We start from the raw sequence: 19780 nt of genomic DNA on the forward strand, positions 1-19780 counted from the left end.
TCTCTGTGAAAAAATACTTCCTGACATTACTCCTGAGTCTGCCCCCCTTCAACCTCAATTCATGTCCTTTAGTTCTACCGCCTTCCCATTTCCAGAAAAGGTTTGTTTGCAGATTAATATCATGTCACCCGTTTCTCCTTTCCTCCAAGGTATACATGCTCAGATCGGCAAGTCTCTCCTTGTACGGTTTGCAACGCAAATCCCATACCATATTTGTAGCTTTTCTTTGCACAGCTTCCAGTTTTCATTGGAAATTGGTCTGTGTAATTCTGTCTGGCATGCAGTGGCGTACCAAGGGGGTGGGGGCGGTCCGCCCCGGGTGCACGCCGCTGGGGGGGTGCTGCGCGCCGGTCAGCGTCGTTGGTTTCCATGCTCCCTCTGCCCCGGAACAGGAAGTAACCTGTTCCGGGGCAGAGGGAGCATGGAAACCAATGACGCTGACCGGCGCGTGGCACCCCCCCAGCGGCGTGCACCCGGGGGGGTTGCGCTGTACGGGGGGGGGGGGGCGGGGCGCATCGGTGATCCGCCCCGGGTGTCAGCGCCCCCCGGAACGCCACTGCTGGCATGGACCCCCAGCTGGTGGTGTCCCTGGTCAGCTCTGTCGGCAAGGGGGGAGGGGGGAGAGAGGATCATCATCCTCTTATTCTGCCTGTTACTGCTGCTGCTGCTGCTGCTGTGTGTCCTCTGGCAGGGGCTGTCTTCGTTGCAGTGCAAAGTTGTGAAGCATGCAGCAGGCCATGAATATCTTGGCAACCTTTCCTGGGCTGTAAAGAAGCTCCCTTCCAGAACAATCCAGACATTTTCAGATGGCCAAAGATGCACTTAACGATGGTGCAGGTGTTCTTGTGGCTTATGTTACATTCCTCCTCCGTCTCATTTTTCACAAACCAACAATTCCATCTCTCCACGCTCTAACTCAGCCAAATTACAAATGGGGCCAAAGACATGTTTGGTCTTCAGCTAGTTGCTTTTAAAGCAGAAGTAATGCATAACATTTTTCTTTCCAGCACAAGAAAATTGTTTTGCCATCCATTATTGCATAAAAAAAAAAAAAAAGGTACATCATGTAATACCACCCAATTCACACGCACAACAGGTCCCTAAAATGCCCACTCTCGAAACAGTTTTCTCTGGGCAACAATTGGCAAGAGTTATTTTTTGGTCTGATTATGTCGTTTAAACATTTTCCTTTGAGATACATGTCCATCTGCCCCTTATGCCGTTTCTTGCACATTTTTTTCTTTTCAAAATGAGCCTATTATTGTGACATCACATATGTATCAAAAGCAAAGAGGGGGCTGGTCATATGTCCTGGTTTTGGAAGTAGGCAATCCACTTTGCCAGCTTGTAATACTGACTCGTAAACAAAAGGGATGCTCCAATTTTCCATCCTTAAGGTAAGAAAATAGAAATATTGAATTGTTGTTTTTTCCCCAATCCAAAAATATTTATCTATTAGGATTTATTTACTGCCTTTTTGAAGAAATTCACCCAAAGCTGTGTATAAGATCAATCTGGACATAGGCAACAGTCAATATTAACAGAAAAGTTTTTTCAAATAACGGCACATATTGGACTAGATTCTATATATGGTGCTGTAAAAATCAGCGTTGAAGAGTAAACTTAGGCATGGTTTAAAGAATACGCCTAGGGCCCATCTATGCAACTAAATCTAGTCACGGGAATTTACGCCAAGTAGAACTTGGTGTAGATGCTGGCAACTAAGTTAGGTGAGGAGCAAGTGTACTCTATAAGTTTTAGAAATACCCATGATCTGCCCATTGCGCGCCCCCTTTCCGGCAGCGCACAATAGAATTTACACACATCACTTTATAGAATACTAGTAAAAAAGGAGAAATTAGATCTTACCTGCTAATTTGCTTTCCTTTAGTCCCTCCGGACCGGACCAGGATTGGACTGTTGGGTTGTGACCGCCTACCAGCAGGTGGAGACTGAGAAAAACTCTGACTCTAGAGAGCCAATAGGAGCCCTGGCCATGTGACCTTAGCCTCAGTATTTGAATAACAAAGCAGGAAAGAAAGAAAGAACTTCTGTGCCATATGGAATCCTAGCAGCCACAAATTCCTCGGCAAAACCGAGTACTAGAGCTCACCAGCAACTCTCACCAGAGAAGTGGTATGGCCCATTTGTATTAGAGCTCACCAGCAACTCTCACCAGAGAAGTGGCATGGCCCATTCATATTAGAGCTCACCAGCAACTCTCACCAGAGAAGTGGTATAACATATTCAAGGCTTTATATATATTCCAGCAACTGAACTCACCAGCAACTCTCACCAGAGAAGTGGTATGAACCATTAAGGTTTTATATATATTCCAGCAACTGAGCTCACCAGCAACCACCAGAGAAGTGGTATGGACCACGCAAAGTCTTTTTTTTTTTTTTTTTAAATATACATATACAGTATCATCTGTTTGTTTGTTTTTTTTTTTTTTTGAAACATTCCACTTCCAAACTTAATAAAAGAATCTAAAGAGTTGATAGAACATGGGAGGGGCCTGGTCCGGTCCGGAGGGACTAAAGGAAAGCAAATTAGCAGGTAAGATCTAATTTCTCCTTCCTTAGCGTCCCTCCGGACCGGACCAGGATTGGACTGTTGGGAAGTACCAAAGCAGTAATCTTACGGGAGGGACAGACATTGAGAATGTGGTAGAGTCCCTGAAAACACCCAAACTAGGATGAATACGAAGTCAAAAGCTTGACGATCCAAGAACCGCCAATAAACTAAATAGAATGACTACAAAGCAAAAAAGCTGAAAAGTCCAAGCGACGCTGAACATTGTCCCCTACCAAGTGGCCGCTATATAATGTCCCCTACCGCACTATCAGTGCAGCGCAAAGGACAGAGAGACTCGAGAAAAAAAAACGACTGAAAGAAAGATGGCAAAGGTAGAAGCAGAGCCGCCTGGAAACAAAAAACTGCAATGAATCTACCTCAGCTGAGAAAGTGGAAACCGAGATCCTGAAGTACAATACTCCAGATATCGTAGACTATTGCTGACCTAGCAACAGATTGGAAGTATGTAAAGCCTATCAGTGAGAAAGTACCTGATCACTAGAAGCTAAATAGGTAAAAACAAGAATGCAGTTAAATACTATGCAGAAGAAGAAGGTACCTAAATCCCTGCTGCAAACTAGACTGAAGGTCCAAATAAACTGACAGCCGCTGCAGTTACCCAACATGAAGAAAACATATCTCAGAGCGCAATTCAAATGAGAGAGAAAGAATCATCTGTAGCTGTTGCCTCTGCAAGCAGATCACCTGAGACTCTTGTCGTAGACCCCAATTAGTGAAAACGGGAATAAATCAACAGTAGACACTTGTTAGTACCTTTCATCTGTTAGATACATATAGAAGTCCATAAAACACTACACAGTTCCAGGAATAACATGTATAGAATGTTTGTACGTTTAGGAATCTAGCCAGGTGCTCATGGTCTGGATTGGCTGTGGACCGAAAAGGTGGGCTCGATAGGACCTTTGAGCTTTTCCCAGTGTGGAATTAAATATGTACTTATGTAGTAGAACTATAAATAAACATATATTTTCACAGATGCCGCCATCAAAAAACTGTTCACTGTGTGTGTATGCTCCCGGCATACTTGCAGGAAGAATGCTCAATCTCAACCACCAGACCCAAGTGCTGCACTAGTGAGAATACAGAGGCCAACTGAGCGGAGGGAATTCCATCCGAGATAAATATCTGGATACGAGAGGGCATCTATCTCTGCCGCTGACAAGTCTTTTTAGCAAGAGAGAGTAAGCGAGGCACATGGAAGGTCAGAGCGAAAAGAAGTAGTTCTAGAACTGGGACCTCCCCTTAAGGTACTATCCATTGAGAACTCCCAGAAGTTTTTTTTTTTTTTTCAATGGTCATGAAATTGACGGAGTGAAAAGCTGCCAAAAAAGACTACCGAGACTCCAAAGAGAATGAAGAAAAAATTCCTTCTTGGGAGCTAGAAAGTAAAATTTTACTCTGCAAAATAGAGCAAGGTAATGGCCGAAGGCCCAAGAACATCCAGAGAAAACAGAAAGTGGGACGCTTGTAGAGAAGACAAAAACAGTCTGCGCCAACTTGACTAAACAAAGAGAGAAAAAATAGAGACATGCTACGAAATCTAATGAGATCACACGAGAGCTCAAATGAGAGACCTGGCTACATGCACCCCGTAACCTAGAGTGTGCCCGAAATGCACCACCCGTTGCTTGACCTGACAACTCTGTCAATAAGGCTGTCTGTAATGAACCAGACATCTAGGAAAGGATGAAACGAGGAGACATTGTTTCATGAGCGCTGCTGCTACTACGACCATAACTTAAGAAAAAAGTGCGCGGAGCCAATGCGAGACCGAAGAGCAGAGCAAGAAAACTGGTAATGAGGACCTTCTCATCATCCTCGTATCGTGGACATTACTCCTCCTATACTGAGATGTACTAAGATGTACCGACCCACACCCATAAGAAATGAATGTGGTACTTGCAACCTGGATTGACCACAACTGAGGACAGGATGCTGGGCTTAATGGACTCTTAGACTTTCCCCGTATGACAATACTCATATACTAATAGCAAAAATGCACAGGAAGTGAAAGAATCCCCTTCCAATTGAAAGGAAGGTCTGGAGTGAGAACGTATAGAATGAAAATGAAAGGATCACCATATGTTGAGCGTGGACTGAGACACACTGGCCTTTAATTTTACCGGATCTCCCCAAACCTCGTATTATGTCATGCCTCCTTCCTCACTGAGATGTACAGAGATGAACAGACGCACACTCATGAGATATGAATGTGGTATTTGCAATCTGGATTGACCCCATCTGAAAACAGGATGGGGACTCTTGGCCTTTCCCATTATGGCAACACTTATGCCCTGATGGCAAAAAAATGCACAGAAAATGAGTGAATCTCCTTCCAAGAGAGAAAAAAAAAAAAACTCTGGAGAGAGGAAGAATAAAATGAAAATGAAAAGGAATAGACTTGGAAAATACCTATTACGGAAAAGGTGGTGAATTTGTGCCACAGGAGATAAGACTGTACCTGACGTCAAAAAAGCTTGAAACAAGACCCTAAAATCTGTAAGGAAGAGAAAGGGATAGCAGATGTTATGGATGGTCATACTGGACAAAACCAGAATGTTTACCATGTGCCCAGGCTGAATAGATAAACAAAAATATAAGTAGAAAGCGTGAGGACCTCTCACTATCCTTAAGTGGGAGAAAATGCAAATTGACCTGATAACTTTACTCCCTAAGTGGACATATATCTTGTAAGTCCTAGAAGAAAACTAAGATAACACATGAGAAACTCCAAGACAGTTGGAAAGTAGAGAAGACGTGAATAAAACATGCCGTCTAAAGCAGCTGAGAAAACTGGGTGCTCGGTAGACAGGACTGAGTCTCCTAGAATATGAGAACCATCTGAACCATGTAGCATATGCAGCTGTCATCTGCTAAGCCAAAGAGAACGCATAGCCATGAAAGAAAATTGCTGAAAGGAAGTAAGACCTTATGTCTAGAATTGCAAAGTACGCAACAATTGAGTATCAGACAATGTATTTCATTGCACATGGCATCTGAACCATATAGCCTACGCTCTAGAGAACGTTTGTTAAGATCTTAAAACACTGTATAAGAACACAGCCACGGAGGAAAATTTCCTGAAAGGAATTAAGATCTTATATCCAGCACTGTAAAGTACCAAACAATAGACTATCCGGCAATGTAGTTCTATCCACATGGCACCTGAACCAGATAGCCTATGCCATAGAAAATGTTTGTTAAGTTCTTAAAAACACTGTATAACATTATAGCCATGAAGGGAAACGCTTGAAAGGAACTAAGATATTATGGCCAGATTTGTAAAGTACTAATCAATTGACTATTAGACAATGTAGTCCTATTCACCAGGAAATGAGAAAGACACAGAGTGATGTACACTGGACCCCATAAAAACTGCGCTAGACAATAGCGAAGACCTTTCCTCCAAACATCACACACAAGGGAAAGGAATAGGAAAATGGTTATTTTGGAGCTGAGATACAATTTAACTCGCCCCATTGTCAAAAACAGAGAATTCCCGACTGAGCTGCACTTTGAATCGGAGTCTTGCCAAGAACAAAGAAATCGCCAACTGAGCTGCACTTTAATTCACAACATTGCTAGCAACCAAAAAGCCCCCGACGGAGAAAAAACAGAGGGAAAAACAAAATGAGCGCCATTCGCATCGTAGCATTTTGTTTTTTTGTTTTTTGTTTTTTTTTAATAGCTTGAAAAATACATGTAAAAATTAATTGCGGGGAAAATATACTACCAATTGCCCCAACTACCGGAGAAACAATATCTCCTTTCCATTGCACAAACAGCCAAACACAGTAAAAGCAGAAAAACGCTGCCGCATCAAGGGAAATTGCAGCTGGAGGCAAAACAATGGCGGCCAAGCGCGCCAAAATGAGAAGAATAAAGTTTGGGGGAGAAAACCACTGACCGGACCGACGAAGAAGCAGGAAATCCGTGCTGCCGAAAAACAGATAGCCTCCGATGCTGCACAAAACATGGTTTAGCCTCTGGCCCGAACAGGAACCGTCAATACAGCTCCCAAGCTATACAGACCCGTCCAAGAGCGAACACGCACTTAACAGTTCGCGCCTCTTTTTTTTTTTTTTTACAACTACCGCCGCTAACAACGCCGGATAGCAGAGGAAAAATAATGAAGACAACAAAAAACCGCTGATTAAAGTCACAGACGCTGACATCACTTTTTTTTTTTTTTAAATAGCTCCGCCAGAAAAGAAAATAAAGACTCTTCAAACAGAATAAGACAGAAGAGCTACCTGCTCGTTATAAGCCTGGGGAAAGCAAAAACTACTTCCTTTAAATTCCTTTCAATTGAATTAATTCTTTTAATTTTCTTTTACTTGATTTAATTCTTTAAAAACAGCTGCCTATTAAAAGTAGCTGCCTCTCCCAAAGACGGTACACCTTTCCAGAGAAAGGGACGGCCCTTCCCTGCTAAGCCAGGGAGATGGGGAGGAAGGGGGGGTGGACTCGAGACACCCGAGTTTAACACCCCAGAGGCTGTCAAAGAAAGAAAAGAAACCCTGTCAAGCCTCTAACTATGATTCCAGGCACAGAAGAAGTATTATAAATATATCTGTAATATCTTATAGAGAAAAAGAGAGAGAGAGACTAATGGGCTCACTTCCTACCTGCTGAGAGACTGAGAAAATACTGAGGCTAAGGTCACATGGCCAGGGCTCCTATTGGCTCTCTAGAGTCAGAGTTTTTCTCAGTCTCCACCTGCTGGTAGGCGGTCACAACCCAACAGTCCAATCCTGGTCCGGTCCGGAGGGACGCTAAGGAAGGCCCGTTTCTGTTTTAAAGGAAACGGGCGCTAGCAAGGTTTTCCTCGGAGTGTGTATGTTTGAGAGAGTGTGTGTGAGAGTGACTGTGTGAAAGAGAGTGAATGTGCGAGTGTGTGTGTGTGACAGAGAGAGAGTGAGACTGGGTGCGAGTATGTGTGTGAGAATGAGAGTATGTGCCAGGGTCCCCCCTCCCTCCCAGTTCCAGGGTCGTTGTTCCCCCCCCTGGTCTTTCTCCCAGTTGCATGGGGGTCCCCCCTCCCTTCCTTCCTCCCTCCCTTTTTCCCAGTTGCAGGGTCCCCCCTCTCTCCCTCCCACCCAGTTGCAGGGTTGGTCGCCCTCCCTCCCAGTTGCAGGGTCTGTCTGTCTCCCCCCTCCTTTTGTCCTCCACGTTTTAAGGCACTGTCTATACAGTTGAAACAGCTTTAGACTTGTTTCAGATGGAACAACAATTTTAAAACGACAATGTGAAGCAGCAGCTCCTAGGTTTGCTTGTTTTTGAGTGTATACCAATGACGACTGCGTAGGGGAGTGGAAACAGAGATTAACCAATGGGCTTCCTTGCTTACCGTAGACTTGCTTTGCTCACTTCCACTCCTGTCTATTAAACGTCCTGCAGCATCCCATAGGTTTGCTTGCTTTGTGACTTCACCTGAGGCGCAGCCAATCAGTGGGATTCATGATGTCAGTTTGATCTACAGCACCTAGCAGACCACGGTTCCAGGCAGCCTCAGAACGTTGGAGGTGAGAATTATTATATAGGATGCTTAGCAAGTTGTGTGTGTAAATTCTAATTAAAGGGAAAGGGGAAATGGGACGATACACTGCCTTTCTGTGGTTTTTTGCAACTACATTCAAAGTGGTTTACATATATTCAGGTACTTATTTTGTACCAGGGGCAATGGAGGGTTAAGTGACTTGCCCAGAGTCAAAAGGAGCTGCAGTGGGAATCAAACTCAGTTCCCCAGGAACAAAGTCCACTGCACTAACCACTAGGCTACTCCTCCACTAGCAACATTCCATGTAGAAGCCTTCCCTTGCAGATCAGCAACGCGGCCGTGCAGGCTTCTGTACGTGCAGGACGTCAGACTCACAGAAACAGAAGCCTGCGCGGCTGCGTTGCTGATCTGCAAGGGCAGGCTTCTACATGGAATGTTGCTAGTGGAATAGCAGAAAAAAGAAGGGGTTCACACCTTCCACAAATCCAACAAGGAAAACAAATGCAGAGTGGAAGAAAATCCAATCCAAGAAACCAGTCAGAACTCACGGAAAGAGAACTCCAAATAGACTTTATTAGGACCCTACACGGTCCGTGTTTCGGCTATAAAGCCTTCATCAGGGGTCGATATGCTGATGTTCTATTGAGCATATGATACTACTGGAGCACTGAAAATAACACAAAGTCAAAACCAGAGATAGAGATAGTAGTAACTGGCGATCACTGCAAACTAATACAATTCCAAAGAATAAAACAAGCATCAGTGGTACCTTGCTCCTGTAAGATTCTTTTCTGTTCAACCTTATTTTTCACAGTTGTGAGAGCTGCTTGCAATGCCATATCTCTAGCTTCTTCGATGGCCTTCTGCTTGGTCTCTATTAGATGGGGCTCAATAATTACAGATATATCAAACACCTGACAAAACAAAACACATGTACAGAGTGTCACAATGAGTCAGAAAAGGAACAGCGCACTGGGAGGGACGTGAAGAGGCTACGTTCTCCCTCCCTCTGCCAACATTCCAGTTTGCTCTTAAAAACCTTCCAGTGGTGGAACTCACATCGCTCCCCTCAGTAATGTATCTACTCTCAAAAGCAGCTAAACATCTTCTCGGGCGTTTTCCACCCACTGAATTTTCAGGTTACTGTGCTGCAGGAAACTATTATAGCAGAAAAATTGGTTTTGCCTGCCCCGTGATCAAGAGCACATCATAAGGCAGAGGATGGAGAAATATTTTGTAAAATAATCTGTTTTCATATTTTAAAATATTAAGGAAAAAGTACTCCATCAGTTACTGTAGTTGTTGAGTTTCATCTCCCTGCTTGAACTCGAGACTAAGTGCTAGTGAAACTGTCACTACTGCTCCACTACTACTACTACTATTTAGCATTTCTATAGCGCTACAAGGCATACGCAGCGCTGCACAAACATAGAAGAAAGACAGTCCCTGCTCAAAGAGCTTACAATCTAATAGACAAAAAATAAATAAAGTAAGCAAATCAAATCAATTAATGTGAACGGGAAGGAAGAGAGGAGGGTAGGTGGAGGTGAGTGGTTACAAGTGGTTACGAGTCAAAAGCAATGTTAAAGAGGTGGGCTTTCAGTCTAGATTTAAAGGTGGTCAAGGATGGGGCAAGACGTAGGGGCTCAGGAAGTTTATTCCAGGCGTAGGGTGCAGCGAGACAGAAGGCGCGAAGTCTGGAGTTGGCAGTAGTGGAGAAGGGAACAGATAAGAAGGATTTATCCATGGAGCGGAGTGCACGGGAAGGGGTGTAGGGAAGGACGAGTGTGGAGAGATACTGGGGAGCAGCAGAGTGAGTACGTTTATAGGTTAGTAGAAGAAGTTTGAACAGGATGCGAAAATGGATAGGGAACCAGTGAAGGGTCTTGAGGAGAGGGGTAGTATGAGTAAAGCGACCCTGGCGGAAGACGAGACGGGCAGCAGACTTTTGAACCGACTGAAGAGGGGAGAGGTGACTAAGTGGGAGGCCAGCAAGAAGCAGATTGCAGTAGTCTAAACGAGAGGTGACATGGGTGTGGATGAGGGTTTTGGTAGAGTGCTCGGAAAGAAAGGGGCGGATTTTACAGATGTTGTAAAGAAAGAAACGACAGGTCTTGGCAATCTGCTGGATATGAGCACAGAAGGAGAGAGAAGAGTCAAAGATGACCCCAAGGTTTCGAGCTGAGGAGACAGGGAGAATGAGAGAACCATCAACAGAAATAGAAAACGGGGGGGAGTGGGGAGGTGGGTTTGGGGGGGAAAAATGAGAAGCTCGGTTTTGGTCATATTTAATTTCAGGTGGCGTTGAGACATCCAGACAGCAATGTCAGACAAGCACGCTGAAACTTTGGTTTGGATGCAAGGTGAGATATCAGGGGTAGAAAGGTAGATTTGGGAGTCATCAGCATAGAGATGGTAGGAAAAGCCATGGGATGAGATTAATGAACCAAGGGAAGAAGTGTAGATAGAAAAGAGGAGGGGACCAAGAACAGAACCCTGAGGTACGCCGACAGGCAGAGGGATAGAAGTAGAAGAGGATCCACCAGAGTGAACACTGAAGGTGCGGAGGGAGAGGTAGGAAGAGAACCAGGAAAGGACAGAGCCCTGGAATCCAAGTGAGGACAGGGTATCGAGAAGTATGCTGTGATTGACTGTGTCAAAAGCAGCGGAAAGATCAAGAAGAATGAGGATGGAATAGAGACCTCTGGATTTAGCCAGTAATAGGTCATTGGAGACTTTAGTAAGCGCACTGACAGGAAAATAAATCTGGGTGGCACCTCTAACATCCATGGCATACTACAACTCTGGACAGGACTGAAACAGGAAAGCCTACCTTTCCACTATACTTGTCTGCAAGCCGGTTACAAAGAGTTGTTTTCCCAGAAGATGGAGGCCCCATGATGACAACCTTACATGGTAGGAGCGGCATAGGTGGAATAAGATAAGGACGTGGGTTCAACCTGAACTTCCAGAGTGCATCTTCAGATGAAAGTAAGTACATTTTATCGAGGAACCTACAAGAAAAGAGAAATGCTTGAAATGCAACCTAAAGCTGCAGACACAAAACCAATGGTCTAAAGAGCACACTGTATGCTGCTTACCTGACAGCAAACTCTGCTAATCCTTTCTTAATGTAACCTTCCTTTAATGCGATGGGACATATATCTCCCCACCGGCTCCTCCGCCACCTGTATCTGGGAGCCAAGTGCAAAGAAGAAGAAAGAGCCCGAAAAAGTTCATCCTACAAATAAAATGGACGGGAAGGAAAAATTACAAATGCAAGCAATTGTTTAGGCCATTTTCATAAGTACATAAGTAATGCCACACTGGGAAAAGACCGAGGTCCATCGAGCCCAGCATCCTGTCCACGACAGCGGCCAATCCAGGCCAAGGGCACCTGGCAAGTTTCCCAGACATACAAACATTCTATACATGTTATTCCGGAATTGTGGATTTTTCCTGTCCATTTAGTAGCGGTTTATGGACTTGTCCTTTAGGAAATCGTCTAACCCCTTTTTAAACTCTGCCAAGCTAACCGCCTTCACCACGTTCTCCGGCAACGAATTCCAGAGTTTAATTACGCGTTGGGTGAAGAAAACTTTTCTCCGATTTGTTTTAAATTTACTACACTGTAGTTTCATCACATGCCCCCTAGTCCTAGTATTTTTGGAAAGCGTGAACAGACGCTTCACATCCACCTGTTCCACTCCACTCATTATTTTATATACCTCTATCATGTCTCCCCTCAGCCGTCTCTTCTCCAAAATGAAAAGCCCTAGCCTCCTTAGTCTTTCTTCATAGGGAAGTCGTCCCATGCCCGCTATCATTTTAGTCGCCCTTCGCTGCACCTTTTCCAATTCCAGTATATCTTTCTTGAGATGCGGCGACCAGAATTGAACACAATACTCAAGGTGCAGTTGCACCATGGAGCGATATAACGTTATCTCTGCGTTATCAACACTTTCAAATAATTGACTTGCTGCCCCTTGGTCTCTGGCTGCATCCATTCTTTTCCGACAGAGCAGCATTCTTTAATTTCCAACCATCTTGACAGAGAGGTGTTTGTACTAGCCAGACCTGGCCAAAATATCACAGCAGTGTTTTAAGGCTGATGCTTTAAAAACGACACCCATGATACACATAGAGGGGCATAATCGAACGCGAACGCCTATGTGTAAGAACGTCCATCTCCGATAACGGGTCCGTGAAGGGGCGGGCCGAAGCGTATTTTCGGAAAATATGGACGTCCATCTTTTTGTTCGAAAATACGGTTTGTACCAGGCGAATGCATTGGATTTGGGCGTTTGTTTGAGCTGGGTGTTTTCGTTTTTTAGCGATAATCGATACCGAAGCAGCCCAGCTCTAAAATGAACAAATGCAAGGCTTTGGGTCATGAGAGGGGCCAGGATTCGTAGTGCACTGGTCCCCCCGACATGCCAGGACACCAACCGGGTACCCTAGGGGTCACTTTTAAAAAGTAGGAAAAAACATTACAATACTTCCCAGGTGCATAGCTCCCTTCCCTTGGGTGCTCAGACCCCCAAATCTCCCCCAAAACCCCCTCCCCACAACTCTACACCATTACCATAGCACTTAATGATGAAGGGGGGCACCTACATGTGGGTACAGTGGGTTTTGGGGGGGGGGGGGGTTGAGAGGGCTCCCATTTACCAGCAGAAGTGTAACAGGTAGGGAGGGGGGATGGGCCTGGGTCCAGTTGCCTGAAGTCCACTGCACCCACTAAAAACTGCTCCAGGGACCTGCATACTGCTGTGATGGAGCTGGGGATGACATTTGAGGCTGGCATACAGGCTGGAAAAACAAAAGTGTTTAAAGTTCTTTGGTTTTTGGTGGGAGGGGGTTAGTGACCACTGGGGGAGTCAGTGGAGATCATCCCCGATTTCCTCCGGTGGTCATCTGGTCATTTAGGGCACTTTTTTGGCACCTGTTCGTGAAAAAAACGGGTCCACGAAAAGTGTTCTAAATTCTTGCTAAAAACGCCTTAATTTTTTCGATTATCGGCCGAGCGCGCACATCTCTGCTCGGCCGATAACCACGCCCCAGTCCCGCCTTCACCATGCCTCCAACACGCCCCCGTCAACTTTATGCGTTCCAGCGACGGAGTGCAGTTGGAAACGTCCAAAATCGGCTTTCGATTATACCGATTTGGGCACATGCGAGAGAAAGACTTCCATGTCCCGATTTAGGTCGGAATACAGGCGTTTTTCTCTTTCGAAAATAAGCAGGATACTGCCCCATGCACTTCCCTGATGAATCTTCACCCAAAGTAGGGTTAGTCAGAGTGGAATTATTAGGTACTCTGGACTTTTGTATTTCTCACTGGACTTGTCTTGTTTAGCAAGAGTTCACTATGCCTTACTGTACTTACAGTTACTGTATAACTACATAAGCCATTTTCATTTTCTTGTAAGAAAGACAGTATCTTCCTAATTCTGTAAACTTGCACAGTCAAATTTAAACTCAGCGCACATATTTGCATGCACAATTTATAGAATAAGATCAGTTGCACACGTCACATAACTCCAATTAAAAACCAATTATGAAATTAACAATAATTGGCTTGAATTGGTGTTAATCAGTGCTAATTAATAACTGCGTGCCCAACTCCCCTTAGTCGTTATTCTAGAAGTTTTGTGTGCAAATTCTATTGTGCTCTATTACTTTTGAAGGGGTGAACAAACATGTGGATAAAGGCAAGCCGAGTTGATATTGTGTAACTGGAGTTTCAAAAGGCATTTGACAAAGTACCTCATGAAAGACTCCTGAGGAAATTGGAAAGTCATGGGATAGGAGGTAGTGTTCTATTGTGGAGTAAAAGCTGATTAAAAGATAGAAAACAGAGAGTAGGGTTAAATGGTCAGTATTCTCAATGGAGAAGGGTAGATAGTGGAGTTTCCCAGGGGTCTGTGCTAGGACTGCTGCATTTTAACATATTGATAAATGATCTAGTGATGGGAACAACTAGTGAGGTAATTAAGGGGGCCTTTTACTAAAGATTAGTGCATGTTATCTGCAGTAGGCCCCACAAGAATAAAATGGATCCTGTGGCAGATAACTTGTGCTGTCCTTTAGTAAAAGACCCCCTAAATTTGCCAATGGTACAAAGTTATTCAAAGATGTTAAATTTCAAGAAGATTGGGAAAAATTACAAGAGGACCTTACGAGACTGGGCATCTAAATGGCAGATGGCGTTTAATGTAAGCAAGTGCAAAGTGATGCATGTGGAAAAGAGGAACTCAAATTATAGCTACGTAATGCAAGGTTCCACATTAGGAGTCACTGGACCGGGAAAGGGATCTAGGCGTCATCGTTAATGATACGTTGAAACCTTCTGCTCAGTGTGCGGGGGCGACTAAGAAAGCAAATAGAATGTCAGGTAGTAGTAGGAAAGGAATGGAAAACAAAAATGAGGATGTTATAATGCCTTGTATCGCTCCATGGTGCCACCGCACCTCGAATATTGTGTGCAATTCTGGTCGCCGCATCTCAAAAAAGATATAAAATTAGAAAAGGTACAAAGAAGGGCAACAAAAATCTTCATTAGCTACCTATTAATGTTAAAAAAATGGAAGCGGTGCAAAGAAAAGCTACGAGGATGGTATGGGATTTACGTTCCAAGACGTATGAAGAGAGGCTTGCTGACCTGAACATGTACACCCTGGAGGAAAGGAGGAACAGGGGTGATATGATAACAGACGTTCAAATATTTGAAGGTATTAATCCGCAAACGAAGCTTTTCCGGAGATGGGAAGGCGGTAGAACGAGAGGACATGAAATGAGATTGAAGGGGGGCAGACTCAGGAAAGATGTCAGGAAGTATTTTTTCACGGAGAGGGTGGTGGACGCTTGGAATGCCCTCCCGTGGGAGGTGGTGGAGATGAAAACGGTAATGGAGTTCAAACATGCGTGGGATATGCATAGAGGAATCCTGTGCAGAAGGAATGGATCCTCAGAAGCTTAGCTGAAATTGGGTGGCGGAGCAGTTGGGGGGAAGAGGGGGTGGTGGTTGGGAGGCGGGAAATACTGCTGGGCAGACTTATATGGTCTGTGCCCTGAAAAGGACAGGTACAAATTCAAGGTAAGGTATACACATATGAGTTTGTCTTGGGCAGACTGGATGCACCATGCAGGTCTTTTTCTGCCATCATCTACTATGTTACTATATGTTATTAATGAACGAATTAGTTTTAAGGCTATTACCTTGATCCATAAAATCATCTATGGAGAGTCACCAACATATATGGTCAATCTGATTAATCTTCCGAATAGAAATATGTCTACATCTTCACGGACTTACCTTAATCTACATCTTCCCAAATACAGAGGTATCAAGTATAAAACCTACTATTCATCTAACTTTTGCTATCTTGGAAGTCGTCTTTGGAATGCTCTACCCAAACATATCCGCTCAACAAGTGAATACCTTCCTTTCAGGAAATTATTGAAAACCCACTTATTTAAAAAAGTTTATTCAACTCAATAGTTCTCTATTTTAAACATTCACTCACTTAACAGGCAATTACCTTTAACGTCTGCTTATCCTTTACCATTTGATCTCTTCCATACCATTTCCCTACTTTTCTTTTCCCTTTCTTCTTCCCTGCACCCTTTCCCACTCCCCCTCCCGTCTTCCCCCTTTTCCCTGCTTCTCTCCCCTCTTCTTCCCTGCCTCACTCTCTCTCCTCTCCTTACAACCTACCTTAGTCTAATTATGTTTTATTGTTATATAATACTTTAAATCTTTGTTAACTTCAGGATTTTGTTAACTTCATGTTTGTGATTTGTTACTATGTAAGCCGCATAGAACTTGCGATGAGCGGGAATTGTGCGGGATACAAATGTAATAAATAAATAAATAAAGGGAATGGAATGACTTCCCTATGAGGAAAGGCTAAAGTGTGTTGGGCTCTTCAGCTTGGAGAAAAGATGGCTGAGGGAAGATATGATAGAGGTCTATAAAATAATGAGTGGAGTGGAAAGGATAGACGTGAATTGCTTGGGTACTCTTTCCAAAAATACTAGAACTAGGGGGCATGCAATGAAGCTACAAAGTAGCTAATTTAAAATAAATCGGAGAAAATATTTCTTCACTCAACGTGTAATTAAACTCTGGAATCCGTTTAACCTGGGTTTAAATAAGGTTTGGATAGCTTCCTAAAATAAAAGTCCATAAGCCATTATTAAAATGGAAAAAATACACTGCTTATTTCTAGGATAAGCAGCATAAAATGTATTGGCCACTGTTGGAAACAGGATGCTGGGCTTGCTGGACCTTCGTTCGTACTTAAGGATGTAAAAGACTGGAAGTGGTTCAAAGAAAAGCAATGACAATGGTATGCGGTTTGTGTATGAGGACAGACTTTATGACCTGAACATGTATACCCTGGAGGAAAGAAGAACCAGGGGTGATATGATACAGATGTTCAAATATTTGACAGGTATTAATCCACAAACAAAAGTTTTCCAGAAACAGAAAGTGGTAGAACTAGAGGACATGAATTGAGGTTGAAGGGAGGAAGGCTCAGGAATAAAGTCAGAAAGTATTTTTTCACCGAGAGGGTGGTGGATACTTGGAATACCCTACCGCGGAAGGTAGTGGAGATAAAAACCGTAACTGAATTCAAAAATACATGGGATAAACATGTAGGAATCCTGTTTAGAAGGAATCTGTCCAAAGAAGCTTAGCAGAGACTAGATGGCAACACTGGTAATTGGGAAGCAAAGTTAGTATGGGTCGGGCTTCTATAGTCTGTGCCTTGATCATGGCTGGATAGATTTGAATGGGCTGGAATGGAACTTACAGGGGCGTAGCCAGACACCCAATTTTGGGTGGGCCTAGGCCCAAGATGGGTAGGCAGAATAACTTTGCCATGTCCCACAAGTGATTTGGTCTCTCCCTCTCTTGCCTGCATGCTATTTTGGTCTCTCAAACATCCTCCCTCCCTCACATGCAGCAACTGATACACACTGCTCATGTTGGCTCCACAGCCTTCCCTATGATGCAACTTCCTGTTTCCGCATAGGCTGGGAATACATCAGAGGGAAGGCTGTGGGGATGGTGCAAATAGTATGTATCAGTCTCTGCTCGCTGCAGGTGAAGATCTGCTATTTACAAGGTATGCAAGGTATGCAGGAGGGACAGTTGTTGGGAGTTTTTGGCTGGTGAGGCTTAGGGATCCCTGCCAGCCACATCATAGGTGTGCTGCTACTAGGTGGGCCTGAGCCGAAAGTGGGTGGGCCTGGGCCCATCCAGGCCCACCCTTGGCTACGCCACTGGGAACTTATCAAGGGCGTCGATAACAACTTCAAAAGTTTTTGAACAAGGACAGTGTCAGGCAGACATCTACAGTCTTCGCCCTGAAAATAGCATGGACAAATCAAGTTCAGGTATACATATGTTGTATCACCTTTATCACCTCATACCTTAAGTAATGAGTTTATCTCTTCTGAAATACTGGATGGACCATACAAGTCTTTATCTTCCGTTATCTACTATGTTATAAGCCAGCTCATCTTCGAATGAGATCGCCGGCCATCTTCCGACACAAATCGGGAGATGGCCGGCCATCTCCTAAACCCGGCCAAATCGTATAATCGAAAGCCGATTTTGGCCGGCTCCAACTGCTTTCCGTTGCTGAGCCGGTGAAAGTTCAAGCGGGCGTGTCGGCAGGCTAGCAAAGGCAGGACGGGGGCGTGGGGAAGAGATGGCCGGCTTCGCCCGATAATGGAAAAAAGAAAGCCGGCCCCAACGAGCATTTGGCCGGCGCTACTTAGTCCAATATTTTTCAGGACCAAGCCTCATAAAGGTGCCTCAAATGACCAGATGACCACTGAAGGGAATGGGGGATGACCTCCCCTTACTCACCCAACCTCAAAAAAATATTGTTAAAACTTTTTTTGCCAGCCTCTATGCCAGCCTGAAATGTCATACTCAGCTCCATGACAGCAGTATGCAGGTCCCTGGAGCAGTTTTTAGTGGGTGCAGTGCACTTCAGGCAGGTGGACCCAGGCCCATCCCCCCCTTACCTGTTACACTTGTGGTGGTAAATGGGAGCCCTCCAAAACCCCCCCAAAACCCACTCTACCCACATGTAGGTGCCCTCATTCACCTGTAAGGGCTATGGTAGTGGTATACAGTTGTGGGTAGTGGGTTTTGGGGGGCTCAGCTCCCAAGGTAAGGGAGTTATGCACCTGGGAGCAATTTTTGAAGTCCACTGCAGTGCCCCCTAGGGTGCCCGGTTGGTGTCCTGGCATGTCAGGGGGATCAGTGCACTACAAATGCTGGCCCCTCCCACGACTAAATGCCTTGGATTTGGCCGGGTTTGAGATGGCTGGCATCGGTTTCCATTATCGCTGAAAACCGATGCTGGCCATCTCAAACACGGCCATCTCAGACATGTGGCCGGCCTCAACCGTATTATCGAAACCAAAGATGGCTGGCCATCTTTTTCAATAATACGGTTCAGGACTACTGTTTGCGGCGCTGGCCAAACAGATGGCTACCGCCGTTCAATTATGCCCCTCTATGTTACCTACAGACCAATTTCACTGCTCAACTTTGAAACTAAACTCCTTGCAAATATTTTGGCTAAAGATTATTGAAACTCGCTATTTGGGGGTCTTACTAAAAACTTGCTGTAAAAGTTTGCAGTTTCTGGAGAACACAGCTGCAAGATTTGGGAAAATATGAAAGAGCATCCCCCTTACTAAAGGAATTACATTGGCTTCTTGTGTACCCAAGATTACAATTTAAGCTAGCTTGTATGATGTATAAATTGCTACTTGGTGATGGCCCTGGAAATTTGATTATTTGGACATTTCAACATCTTTTTCCTCGGCTAGATCAGAACTTAAATTATCCATCTTTTAGGGGCATTCGAAAGAAATCCATGTTAGAACTGTCCTTTTTATATCAGGACAGAATGAAGCTTTGGAACAGATTGCCTTTGGAAATTCGGAGAACACCACTGTCCTATGCTTTTCGAAGAGTGCTAAATTAATTTTTGGCTTGTTGAAATAGATGTCTTATAGTGATGTTTTTATGTATGTATATTCTGTTAACCACTGAGAACTTTTGGATTATGAAGTACAGAAAATTTTAAATAAATGAATTTTTATAGATGGAGGAGTAGCCTAGTGGTTAGTGCAGTGGACTTTGATCCTGGGGAACTGAGTTCAATTCCCACTGCAGCTCCTTGTGACTCTGGGCAAGTCACTTAACCCTCCATTGCCCCTGGTACAAAATAAGTACCTTAATATATGTAAACCACTTTGAATGTAGTTGCAAAAAAAAAAAAAAAAACTCAGAAAGGCGGTATATCAAGTCCCAATTCCCTTCCCTTTATGACATCACAATATCAGAAGTGAGCCAAGTATCGGGCAATCAAGCCATTGTGACATCACTGATGAGGTTGGCTCTTATTGGTGGAATGAGTGGAGGCGTAGCCTAGTGGTTAGCGCAGTGGACTTTGATCCTGGGGAACCAAGTTCGATTCCCACTGCAGCTCCTTGTGATTCTGGGCAAGTCACTTAACCCTCCATTGCCCCTGATACAAAATAAATACCTGAATATATGTAAACCGCTTTGAATGTAGTTGCAAAAAAAAAAAAAAAACCTCAGAAAGGCGGTATATCAAGTCCCAATTCCCTTCCCTTCCCTTC

The 19780-nt window shown here is 44.2% G+C and overlaps 1 protein-coding gene across 1 annotated transcript in view; it reads right to left on the reverse strand.

Moving 5' to 3' along the window:
* AK9 (adenylate kinase 9) overlaps positions 1–19780 on the reverse strand; it is a 327370-nt gene that overhangs the window by 236681 nt on the left and 70909 nt on the right. The window contains exons 11-13 of the mRNA XM_030199196.1: positions 11200–11339; positions 10932–11112; positions 8868–9012 (exon numbers count right to left, since the gene is read on the reverse strand). Of these exons, the coding sequence (XP_030055056.1) occupies positions 8868–9012; positions 10932–11112; positions 11200–11339 (466 nt within the window). The remainder of the gene's footprint in view (positions 1–8867; positions 9013–10931; positions 11113–11199; positions 11340–19780) is intronic.

Source organism: Microcaecilia unicolor, chromosome 3 (assembly GCF_901765095.1).
Source record: "Microcaecilia unicolor chromosome 3, aMicUni1.1, whole genome shotgun sequence".
Lineage (NCBI taxonomy): Eukaryota > Metazoa > Chordata > Amphibia > Gymnophiona > Siphonopidae > Microcaecilia > Microcaecilia unicolor.